The sequence below is a fragment of the Erythrolamprus reginae genome, chromosome 2 (genome assembly GCF_031021105.1).
Source record: "Erythrolamprus reginae isolate rEryReg1 chromosome 2, rEryReg1.hap1, whole genome shotgun sequence".
Taxonomy (NCBI): domain Eukaryota; kingdom Metazoa; phylum Chordata; class Lepidosauria; order Squamata; family Dipsadidae; genus Erythrolamprus; species Erythrolamprus reginae.
The window spans coordinates 78,531,853-78,544,810 of NC_091951.1; the positions used below are offsets into that span (position 1 = coordinate 78,531,853).

Consider the following 12,958-nt stretch of genomic DNA (forward strand, 5'->3'; position numbering starts at 1 on the left):
AAAAACTTTAATAAAACAACTTAGCTTTCGTTAGCATGCTGCTAACTTCGTCAGAGTATTAAAATGCCATGGGAGACAATCACATTTATAAAGCATTACTCAGGGGAGGGAAGGGTGTGGCCCAGTGACGCGGGCTATGAGCAGACTGAGTAATGCTTTATAAATGTGATTGTGCTAACGAAAGCTAAGTTGTTTTATTAAAGTTTTTATGTTCCGGTGATCGAGATGGCTGCTGCCTCATCATTCACACACACACACACACACACACACACACACACACACACACACACACACATATATATATAAAATGTTTTTTTAGCTGTCCTACATGATATAATGACATATATTTCTATTTAGTATTTATTAAATTAAATTTATATAAATACTAAATATAAAAATAAATTACTAAATATTTATTATATTAATGTACTAAATATTTATTATATTAATAGGAAATAGTATAAGGGCAGACTAGATGGACCATGAGGTCTTTTTCTGCCATCAGTCTTCTATGTTTCTATGTTTCTTTTTCTATTTATATAATTACTATGTACGTATGATTCTGACCATACATTTTAAAATGCATATTTAAAAGGTTTAATATTTTTCTTTACTTATATATGTGTGCATGTACATTGCAATTATCCGGCTTAAGAGTTTTTTTTCTTTCTGTTGTTTCAGCTTCTCTCATTGGCTTTTCAATTTCAGTTTTGGGTTTTTTCCTTTCTTTTTGCATATACATGCACACATGCTCCCCATAATGAATTTCAGTCTTTTTTATCCGTCTTCATGCTAGTTTCTGCTGAGGCTTAATGTTCATATCCTATTGTAATTTATCATTTCCTATTGTAGATTCTGCAGGAGGAGGAGGAAATTACCTGGCCTGGTGGACCAATTTGTCCAGGCACGCCGGGAACACCTGATGGGCCTGGAGGCCCTGGGGGCCCACTGGTTCCTCTCTCTCCTTTAACACCCTCAGGACCCTATTAGAAAAAACACAGATACAGTTAGATATCCTGTGTAGGGAGCTTTCCTGCGGTCTTTTTAAAACTGGCAGAATCTGAGCCAAGGATCTTATCCAACCTTCTTTTCTGAAGTGCCTTTTAACAGGAGACATCAAGGACTTGTAAATTCTTGTCTGCCAATAACTTCTGGGCTCTAATAACTTGCTAGCAGTCCCCCCCCCCCAATGTTTCTAAACACTATCCGTTTTCCTTTTCGCCTACATACTTATAACTTTATAAAGTCCTATAGCAGTGATGGAGAACCTTTTATTCCTCGAGTGCCAAAAGCGCATGCACATACACTATTGCACATGCACGAGTACTCACACCCAACCCTGTACACATGCATATGTGACACCCCCCCCTGTACTGTCATGCCTGCCGTGTATATGGGCACGATCCCCTCCTGCTCCCCCGTTTCCCCACTTCAAGTAGGCTCAGTAGGCCTATTTTTCACCCTCCCCAGGCTCCAGAGGCTTTCTTGGAGCCTGGAGAGGGTGAAAATGGCTTCCCTCCACCCCCACCCTCCCGGAAGCCAGAGGATGGAAATGACCCAAGCAGGCCTGTTTTTCACATTCCCCAGTTCCACAGGCTTTCCTCATGTGCTGGCAGATATGGTTCCGAGTGACACCAGACAGAGTGGTTCACCATCACTGCCCTATACCTTAAATCTAATTTTCTTTTGCTAAAATCTTTGCATAAAGGTAGAACAATTTAAAGACCCGGCAAGTTTGACCAGAGATTTATTTTTACCTTAAACTTTACCCATATGTCAATTCTCACAGCTCGGGAACAAGTAAGCTATTATATTAAGGGGTTTTTAATTCGCTTTTAGTATTGGATTATTATTGTACACTGTTTATGATTGCTGTTAGCCGCCCCGAGTTTTCGGAGAAGGGCGGCATATAAATCCAATAAATAAATAAAATAAATAAATAAATAAAAAGCTGTGAGAATTGAAGGGGTGGAGATAAATCTTTCCTTACAACTTACATGGGGTTATTCTGAATTATAATAGAATCTACTATGCACACAAACCTCCCTAGGTTTTACTGTGAAACAATGTATTTATTCGCATACTTGGCAGAATTGCTATGATCTGGGATGCTGCGATTACCCACTTTTCCAGGTAGATAACCCTGGCAGTGCCTTAAAAAAATAGAATAAAGGTAAAAACAAATTTGTGAAGAAAACTCATGATTATGTAACAGTACTTACTACTTTGCCAGGTGTTCCAGATTCACCTTTCTCCCCCTAAACACATTAAAAAAAAATCAGAACTGTATTTGTATGCATTATGGAGTTTTCGTATAGATAAATAGCAAAGTTTTCTTGGATCCTAACATCCATCATCGACCTATAGACTGAGACAATGCGGAGGTTGGGGAGGAAGTTGGGCCAGCCCTGGAGTTCTGGGAAAGACTCTGATGGATGCTGTGTCTTGGAAACAGAGATAGAGCTAGGGATGTCCAACATTCCCAGCCTCCTTCGGAGTCAGAAATAAGTGGGGAAGAAGAACAGCTGGGGCCTGTTACAGATGTTCATATGCACCGAGCTGTCAGGAGGGGAGATCAACTGAGTACCAGGAGCAGACTCAGAAAGAAAGGCACATTAGCTGTTGAGTGGCCCCTCCCTTGCTGGGGATTGAATAGAAGCTGAAGGGGAGTGGTCTCAGGGGGAGTAACCATTTGATTTAATAAGATTTGCTCATTGTGATTCATGTCTCAGAGATGAAGAGAGTTGGGTTTATAGCTTTGTGGCTGGAAGCTCCCAGCCGGGCAATGACATTTGGTGGGACCCAGGGGAAGAGCCTTCTCTGTGGCGGCCCCGACCCTCTGGAACCAGCTCCCCCCGGAGATTAGAACTGCCCCCACCCTCCTTGCCTTTCGTATACTTCTTAAAACCCACCTCTGCCGTCAGGCATGGGGGAACTGAGATATCTCCCCCGGGCCTATACAGATTATACATGGTATGTTTGTGTGTATGTTTGCTTTTAATAATGGGGTTTTTAGTGTTTTTTAAATTATTAGATTTGTTTTTACATTGTCTTTATTATTGCTGTGAGCCGCCCTGAGTCTACAGAGAGCGGCAGCATACAAATGTAATAAATAAATAAATAAATTATGCAAGGTCTGTACTTCAGTTAACCCTTGGAATGATTATTGCCTGGACGTTTCAGTGTGTGAATGCCATGAATCCATAGTAGTTAAATAAAGAGGGGGGTTTTTCGGGACAAGTTGAGGCTCGGTCAGAATAAGAGGGCACCGGTATCAAACTCATGACATTACATCATCACATAACGTAACACGACCTTTTTCCCCTTTGCTTAACTGGAGCTGGCCAGTGCAAGACATATCTGTCCCACAAGCTGTGGGTTTGACACCCCTGCTATAGGGGAACTATATCCCCCAAAAGAATGTGCTGAGAAGACTCTTCTGTTACACTCCTCTACTGAGATGGAAATCAATAAAATGGACTACTTTTCCTAGATTTTTCTGAGGGCCAATGACCTATTGTAGATGTGTGCTAGCCAATTCCTTAATGGCTTAAATACCTCCTGATGACTCTTATCTTCTAATGACCACTTATTTATGTATTTATGCATTTTTTAAACTTTTCTCCACAATTCCATTTACACACATATCTTAAGATATATCAGTGACGTACATATTTATACATTTTAATTCAGTCAGTCAAAAATCAGTATTTTATTTTGCACCCATTTTCAACTCCTGTTTTCCTTCTTTCTATTATACTCCCCTCCATCACCATCTCCTCTCTCTCCCTTCTACTTCTCTTCACTCATTCTCTTCTCCCTTCATCTTTCTACTTTCTCTTTCTCCCTCTTTGCCTTCCTCTGAGTGCTTCTTATCCTAATTCATCTCCTATTTAACAGACTGATAATATATTCAAAACTTTTAAAATAGCGGTTTCTGTTCTAAAATTATTGTTTTTCTATCATTTCTATGTATATAACTCTTTAATGTAGGTATACAGTATGTTACTAATCTAATGCTGTCTCTTAACTTAGTTTTGTCTCCTGGGTCTGCCACCAACTAATTTCAATGTTTATTCCAAATTATCTGCTATGGCCTAACTTTCTAATGACCACTTATGAAGTGAAGAAATCAACAATGATCTGCTATTCAACTTAAGCTATGATAGACAGCAAAATTAGGTCTCTAGCTCTTAGATTTCTAGACGGGTACTTAAGCTAATTCCTTGGCCTGCTCAACACTTTCAAAAATATTTATTTATTTTTAGGAAAGGGAAACAAAGACTAAATATGCCAAGTGCAAAATTCTGGCTCAATATTGGAAGGAAAATAGAGTGAGACAGGGAATGAAATTGAGACTGGCATCTCTAAAGAATATTCCTACTTTCCTTTTGGAGGGTGGTGGAATTAAAAACAATTTTCCCAGGAAAAGGCTTATTTGAATTGGTATGTAGCTCTCAGAAATACAAGGAATATAGCTGGTACCTCTGATGTCATTTTCTAAATTTATACCTAGCCCAAAACTGTTACTGCGATATAGAGAGAAACAGGGACCCTTCTTAAGGAATTTGGTTCTAATTTCTAGTTAAGAAATATAAGTTTAGCTGAAATGCTGGAAGTATGTAAGAGGAAACTACCTTTCTTCCATCTTCTCCTGGGCTCCCATCTTCTCCCTGGAAAGTAAACATCTTGTTCACATTTGTATTCCAGATTGGTTTATAAGTATATGCTATGATACTCCTTACTTTTACACAATAGAAAGAAAACAGCACATTTTATTCCCTTTGCTTTCTTCCCACCCCAATACAGGCCTTGCCTGTCAGTCCTGAAGCCCCACGTCTAGCTAATCAGAGGGATCAGGCCCCAAACTCACATTCTTCCCATTCGACCCAGGTTTGCCGTCTTCACCAGATTTGCCCTGGAAAAGAAATGTAGGAGATCAACCAGCTAAGAGAGCTTTCACCAGCTTGACTGCAACAGGCCCATAGAATTGCGTAAGGATCAAGGAACACACAGGATGGATGAAACCATACAGAATGAAGGACTTTGTTGCAACCAATGATAAACTCAAGTGAAGAAAAATTCAGTTAGGTTCTTCTTAATAAGACAGCTTCATCGTGTTTTGTTTTTCCCCAAAAGACACCCAGCAGCTGTTCCATGGGACCACATCAAAGACTGGGAGAGGAAACAGAATTATTTCACTGGTCTGGTTGAAGTGCAGCATTTTGGACTTCTCCTCCTTTGAATTTGTTGCATTCTAGATGACAAGCCAACTATAAATTTCCATATGGTTCATTATCCAGAGACATTGTAAAATCTATTATAGTATTAATAATTGGTGCCAGAGTTTTTATTTTTCTCCCTCCTTATCCCACATTTCTCTCTCTCTCTCTCTCTCTCTCTCTTTCTCTCTCTCTCTCTCTCTCTCTCTCTCTCTCTTTAATTACCAATCATTTTAGCCCAAGATTACTCTCTATTAACTAATCTTGCTCCAGTTGTCAACCTAATGTTTTTATAATTTAAAAAGCAGAAATGGAAAACTGAACTAACCCATATCTTAAGTTTCTATATGGGCCTAAATAGCAAGGAAAATTTATTTATTTATTATTTTATTTATTATTTGGATTTGTATGCCGCCCCTCTCCGAAGAGATAGATAGAATGCAAGAACATTCTATCTACATTTTATGGCTGAAACTATGGCTGGTTTGGTCGGCTTGAAGTGGGCGGCGAGCTTGGTCTTCAAGGCGTCCCAAGTCACGGAGTTTGCCGGTAGCGGATCTGTCAAAGTCTGGGCGAGATCGTAGATCTCTGAGCCGCAATAATTCAGGAAGATCGCTCTCTTCCTGTCGCTGTCGGCGTCCTTCATACCCGCAGCTTCGAGGAAGATGTCGAATTTTGAGATGTAGTTGTCCCATGTGGATTTCTCCGGGTCGAAGAAGTCAGGAGCTCTTCCGACAGGCAAATTGTCCATGGTGGAGAGCGTAGGTTCGACCGTCCGACGTCGCCAGTGAAAAGTCTGAGGCAGCTCGGGCTTTTAAAGCGGTTCCTTTATTCAGCTCTTTTTGACAAGTGACTCCAGCAAGGAACGCGTCTGATTTTACACAGTGTCAGACACTCCTTTTATACACTTCGGCTTCCCGCCAAAACCCAACTGTCAGCGTCTTAGCCAATCAGGCGCTTCAGCTATTTTTCAACTATTTACATGGAGTTTACAGATACTCAACACTACCAATATATATAGTTGTGAGCTAGTCAATTAGAAGCCAATTTGCCTTCATTTGTTGTCAACTGAACGTTGATTCATTAGATCTGTGCAATTTACCCACTAGTAGAGGCCAGCTATGGTGATCAGCAGACAAATGAACCACCCAATAAATGCTCCTACTGGAAAATATGCATATTGGCTTTCATTCTCATATGTTGCCTATGCTATGGCCAGTGGATGCAACCATTTTACTTACGGGCAGTCCTGGAGATCCCGGTGGACCAATTGCTCCAGGAGGACCTTGCTCTCCACGATGACCTGGCAAGCCCTGGTTTTTTAAAAAACAACAACAGACTGCTGTGAATATGCAGAATGAAATAGAGACCCTTCTTTCTAACTTGGTAGTTAAATTTAGTCTAGGATTGAAAATGTGTCAGCCCCCCAATGTGAGAAAGAATGCTAATTAAGCTCTATGCAGATTAACTAGAAATCAATTAAACAAGGGGAAAATAACCACTCATATTATTTAGGCTTGTCAGAGGTTTTTTTATACTTACATCTCGACCAGGTTCACCCTGCTTTCCTGGATCACCCTAGGAAAATAAAGCAAGGATACAATCAGAAGTCAGGCATTGAACTATGCCTTGTGCTCATGTCATTGTCTTTCACTTGTAGTTCTCCAAAACATTTGTTTAAATATATTTGCTAAATTTGTGCACCAATCCAAACCCAACACAACCCACCTCACATTATAGTCCAGTGTAATATATGAACCCAGTTTCAATCTCCTAAATGAGGTTATTTTACTTCCTTTTTTTCTAGGTGACAAATAGTGACAAATGGCTATAGTTCTGATCCCATAAAATCTACATAAGATTTGTACAGTAGTATCTAAGCTTCAACACATCAAAAACACAATTTTTTAAATTGTTCTGCTTAATAAATAATGCCAGGAAAATAACATTTGCATATATAAAATCAATTAATATGCTCCAGTATAGATCAATAATAATTTATTTTTATGTTTTGGAACTAACAACAATGGAATGGAATAGAATAGGAATAATAATGGAATGGAATGGAATAGGAATAATAATGGAATGGAATGGAATAGAATAGGAATAATAATGGAATGGAACGGAACAGAATAGAACAGAACACAACAGATCAGAAGAGAATAGAAGAATTAGAAGGGACGTTGGAGGTCAATCTCCTGCTTAGACAGGAAACCTTATACCACTGGTATTGGAGCACTTACAACTTCTGAAGGCAAGTTGTTCCACCTATTAATTGTTCTAACTGTCAGGAAATTTCTCCTTAGTTCTAGTTTGCTTCTCTCTTTGATTAATTTCCAACCATTGCTTCTTGTCCTGCCTTCAGGTGCTTTGGAGAATAGCTTGACTCCCTCTTCTTTGTGGTAGCCCCTGAGATATTGGAACACTGCTATCATGTCACCCTCTTGTCCTTCTTTTCATTAAACTAGATGAAACTCAATGGCACTCCCTTATTGTGAACATTGGTATCAGTAAAAAATGTTCAGAATACTCTTTTGGACTTAGCAGCAGCTTCCCATAAACAGCTGACTTTGCTAAGAGCAATGCAGCATCATTGTGGCTTACCAGGTGTTAAATCTAAGAGTTGTATTCCTGATATACCTGGAGGCATCAAGTATCAGACTTACTCTTTGGCCTAAAGGGCCTATTTGTCCAGGTTTCCCATCCAAGCCATTCCGACCATCCAGTCCCGGAGGGCCCCGATCACCCTGAAGAAAAAATTACATGAATAAGTGAATGGGAAAACAACTATGGCAACAAGTAGGAACTGTGGGAATTAATGAAATTACTGCTCATGAGACCATGGACATGGGCCATTCAATAATTCTTACATAATCCACTTTTATCTGCAGTAATTAAGGCTACCTTTTTGGTTTTTTAAAAACAAGGGAAAATCCCCTAAGGTTGTCTTCTAAATTCTGTATGAAATATATCAGATCTTGTAGCTTTATAAAAATATTTGGTGGGCTGTCATGGCTTTTGTCATTGTCTTTTCTTTCACCATCTCTTCTAGTGAATGACAAAATCAGAACTCTTACCTTCTCTCCCACTGGGCCTCGATCTCCAGGGTCACCCTGCAAAATGAGACAGTTAACAGACCATCTAAGTTTAAAAAAATGCTTATGCAAACTGACTGGGCCTTCTTATTATTCAATAATCACAGAGGAAGCAACAGCATTGTGTTCCTTTCTGAAGCATATGAAAAATAAAGACTTACACGAACTCCAGGGACCCCTCTGGTACCTTCAATTCCCTGGAAGAGAGAGAATAAAAATATCTCTGCAATTCTCTTAAGGAAAAGGAATGGTGGGCGCCAGTTTCCTGGATTGTAGTCTTACAAGCCTTCCCAAAATCTCTTCCCATCTCCCCTTATTACTGTTCATACTACAAAAGACTCGATCAAGCCGTAATTTCATCTTCCGCTCTTCATAGTTCATTCTGTCACTGCATTAAGAGTGTATTGACAATTACCAGCATATCCACTTTTCCCAATTAGTGAATTCTTTTATGTGAGTTTCAGAAGCAGAGGCCTTACTCCGTCTATTTTAGTTTGAAGCCTGATTATGATTATTTTCGAATACAAGAATTTCTCTCAATACCAGAGAAGATTACCTGTTTCAAAAGCTTGCCTCCATCTCAAATCCTGGAGTGATGCTGGAATGGGGGAAGGGTTAAAAATGCCAATTCCTTCCCTCCATGTTTAACTGCAGCTGAAGCAGGCATCAGATTTAATTATTTACAGATGCAGTGTGGCAATTGGAACCTACCCGTTCTCCTGGCAGGCCAGGTAAACCAACTTCTCCTTTGGTTCCTTTTATGCCATCCTCTCCAGGGTCTCCTGGCTCCCCCTAAAATGGAAAAAGACAATTAGCACACAAGTAGTTTTATTTTTTATAAACTGATGTACAGAAACTAGTTTTGAGGTATGCAAAGAATTCCAATTTCTCTGAGGCCCAAACTAGGTATGACATTAAACACATTTTTACACAAATGGGCAGATTTTATTAAATTCCTTCAGCAGGGGAAGGAAAATATCTAACACATATCATAAATTAAGCAGGAGCGCAGAGAAAGAATTAAAATATTATTTTAAAATGCTGGAACTATTTAGATTAAGAAAACTGGTATATAAAGTGAATTTTGATAGGAATATATTAAAATGTCCAGATTGAGAAAATTGCATAATACTTTCTCAGAATTATTATTATCATTATCATTATTATCATTATTATTATTTGGATTTGTATGCCGCCCCTCTCCATAGACTCGGGGCTCACAGCATACAATAAAGCAATTCATAACAAATCTAATAAATTTAAAAAACATTTAAAAAACCCATTATTAAACCAGAAATACACACAGACATACCATACATAAATTATATAGGCCAGGGGGAGGGGGGGGAATGCCTCAATTCCCCCATGCCTGATGGCAGAGGTGGGTTTTAAGGAGTTTACAGAAGGCAAGGAGGGTGGGGGCAGTTCTAATCTCCGGGGGGAGCTGGTTCCAGAGAATCGGGGCTGCCACAGAGAAGGCTCTTCCCCTGGGACCCGCCAGACGACATTATTTAGTCGACGGGACCCGGAGAAGGCCAACTCTGTGGGACCTAATCGGTCGCTGGGATTCGTGCGGCAGAATACATTGCAGTGGTGGGTTGCTGCCAATTCAGACCGGTTTGTCCATACTAGTGGTGGAAATTTGCCACTGCTCACCGAACTGGTAGTGATGGCTGCTGGCTATGTCCCCAAACCAGTCCCCCAGTCACCTCTCCTTGAAAGCGGTTTGCAAAGAACCCTCTGCAAGGGTTCTTTGCAAGAGGGTCATTTTGGCGGTGCGACGCTGTGTGATGCGCACTTCCGACATGATACAAACCAGTAGGAAAGGTAAGTAGAACCCACCCAGATACACAGGAGTGGCAGGGAAAATAGCAAGAATTATTGCAAGTTATGTATAGAAAATGGGAAACAATGGCTGAATTTGTATTCCCTCTTAGGATATTTATTCAAGAAAAGCCAGTGGATGAAGACACTGAAAGATGTGCAAAACTGATTAAGAAGATAGTGCGAAATTTGTAGGCTGTTGTGTGGAATAAAAGTGTATTGAAAGAAGCAAAAACAGCTGTGCTTCTGCTAACGCTATTATAGTCAGTTCTGAGATGGGATGATGGGATGAGCACTTGGTCAGGAGAATTGTAAAAGCAAATTCAGTGTTGCATAAAAATTGCTTATTATTATTATTATTATTATTATTATTATTATTATTAATTAGATTTGTATGCCGCCCCTCTCCGTAGACTCGAACAAGTGTTAAAACAAGATGAAATACAATCCACGTTGGGACTTTATAGCACGATTACCTTTTCACCTTTTTGCCCTCCTCCTCCTGGTCCCCCATCAACCTGTAGACCAGAAATGAAATAATACATCATACAGACATATATTCAAAATCAAGGTTCAAAACAACATATTGGAAACAAAAATAGGGCACTCACAGTTTGGCCTGGAGGACCCGGCTCTCCCTGCAGGGAAAAGAGGACAAGAAAGCAGCAATGATTAAAATAAGAAGAGGCAATGTTATAGTGTTTGTAATATGTTTCTTTTTTTCCTTATGGATGGCATTATACACATTTAATAGATTGAAAGACAAGGATAGTTCTTATTTGATGTTCACAAATCATTGGAGGTATTCCTCAAGTATCTCTTTTCTGCAATCTGTAGTGATTGCCAACGTATTTGCAATTCAGACACAGTAAGACAAGTACAGGAACCACTATTTGATTCCTACCAGTGTGCTTAAGGCCATAGTACCACTAGCGAAAATGGAGCAGGTGGTTGGGCGGTTGGGCGTGCCTGGGTGAGATTTGGCGCAGCAAAAAAATGCTGAACATTTATTTATTTATTCCAATACAAAATGAGGGTTTTAGTGGGCATATATATATATATGTAGTAGTAAAATACATGATGAAGGTTATAGAGGATATACTCATAGTAAAATATATCTATGAAAGAATAGAAAAAAAGATATAGTAATAGAACATATCAATGAAAGAATAGAAGAAGAGATATAGGAATAGAAGAAAGGTATAGGAGATATAGGAGAGCAATAGGACAGGGGACGGAAGGCACTCTAGTGCACTTGTACTCGCCCCTTACTGACCTCTTAGGAATCTGGATAGGTCAACCATAGATAATCTAAGGGTAAAGTGTTGGGGGTTTGGGGATGACACTATGAAGTCTGGTAATGAGTTCCACGTTTCGACAACTCGGTTACTGAAGTCATATTTTTTACAGTCAAGTTTGGAGCGGCTAATATTAAGTTTAAATCTGTTGTGTGCTCTTGTGTTGTTGTGATTGAAGCTGGAGTAGTTGCCGACAGGCAGGACGTTGCAACATATGATCTTATGGGCAATACTTAGATCTTGTTTAAGGCGTCCTAGTTCTAAGCTTTCTAGGCCCAGGATTGAAAGTCTAGTCTCGTAGGGTATTCTGTTTCGAGTGGAGGAGTGAAGGGCTCTTCTGGTGAAGTATCTTTGGACATTTTCAAGGGTGTTGATGTCTGAGATGTGATATGGGTTCCAAACGGATGAGCTGTATTCGAGGATGGGTCTGGCAAAAGTTTTGTAAGCTCTGGTAAGTAGTGTGAGATTGCCAGAGTAGAAGCTACATAGGATCAGGTTTACATCAGTGAAATCTCTCCCACGGCTGCATCCTCTCATGAGAATGTGTCTTCTTGCACATGTACAGAAGCCAAACCTCGCACAGGTGCACCGCCCACCCGCCAGTCACCCAGAGCTGCGCACACAACTGGACCAGTAACGGTGGCAGTGAGGAACCCCTGTCTGACAAGAACCCAAGAGAAGGCGCAGAAAAGGAGTAGCATGGATGGAGAGGACAAGCATTGCTATGTCTACCACTATTTCCTCCTCTGTGACTTCTGGGTCAGCAGTCAGAAGTAGAACAGCAATAGCGTTAAGCGCTTACTTATATACTGCTCCACAGTGCTTCTACAGCCCGCTCTAAGGGATTTGCAGAGTCAGCCGATTGCCCCCAACAATCTGGGTCCTCATTTTACCCACCTCGGAAGGATGGACGGCTGAATCAACCTTGAGCCTGGTGAGATTCAAACTACCAAATTATAGGCAGCTGGCAGTCAGCAGAAGTAGCCTGCAGTATGGCACTCTAACCACTGCACCACCATGGCTCTTGGAACCTAGGCCAGTGATTGTTGCTGGTCACACCCTACCTTTTGTTTTCCGCCACATTTTGTGTGAACTAGAATAAGCATATGCCATGCCTGAGTTACAAATATCTGGATGACTATTAGATATCTGCAGAGAAATAGCCTTTTTCTACAGTCGGTAGAGAAGAAGTAGGTGTACGGCCCTATCTTTTTTCTTTCTTTCTTTCTTTCTTTCTTTCTTTCTTTCTTTCTTTCTTTCTTTCTTTCTTTCATATTCTCAACTCATGCACCCTAGATGACTGCTTGGAGCCTGGAGTTTCTCAGCAGGGGTTAGACATCTGAGAGATATGCTTTGAGGTCCATAAAGCTTTACTCATACCTTACCCAACAAGTGAATTCTTGTCTTTCCCTGCTTTCAAGGACACCTTTGTGCTTTAGAGTGAACTCTCAATTTGCAGAGGTCTAATCTTTATAACTGTTTAAATATCTTTATTAGCAAACAGTCCTTTCCTGACTAT

General features: G+C 40.2%; 1 protein-coding gene across 1 annotated transcript in view; it reads right to left on the minus strand.

Moving 5' to 3' along the window:
* Nucleotides 1-12,958, minus strand: part of COL7A1 (collagen type VII alpha 1 chain) — a 179,312-nt gene that overhangs the window by 65,236 nt on the left and 101,118 nt on the right. The window contains exons 49-60 of the mRNA XM_070736724.1: nucleotides 10,753-10,779; nucleotides 10,618-10,659; nucleotides 9,029-9,109; nucleotides 8,479-8,514; nucleotides 8,300-8,335; nucleotides 7,889-7,969; nucleotides 6,765-6,800; nucleotides 6,464-6,535; nucleotides 4,874-4,918; nucleotides 4,638-4,673; nucleotides 2,223-2,258; nucleotides 879-983 (exon numbers count right to left, since the gene is read on the minus strand). Of these exons, the coding sequence (XP_070592825.1) occupies nucleotides 879-983; nucleotides 2,223-2,258; nucleotides 4,638-4,673; nucleotides 4,874-4,918; nucleotides 6,464-6,535; nucleotides 6,765-6,800; nucleotides 7,889-7,969; nucleotides 8,300-8,335; nucleotides 8,479-8,514; nucleotides 9,029-9,109; nucleotides 10,618-10,659; nucleotides 10,753-10,779 (633 nt within the window). The remainder of the gene's footprint in view (nucleotides 1-878; nucleotides 984-2,222; nucleotides 2,259-4,637; nucleotides 4,674-4,873; nucleotides 4,919-6,463; nucleotides 6,536-6,764; nucleotides 6,801-7,888; nucleotides 7,970-8,299; nucleotides 8,336-8,478; nucleotides 8,515-9,028; nucleotides 9,110-10,617; nucleotides 10,660-10,752; nucleotides 10,780-12,958) is intronic.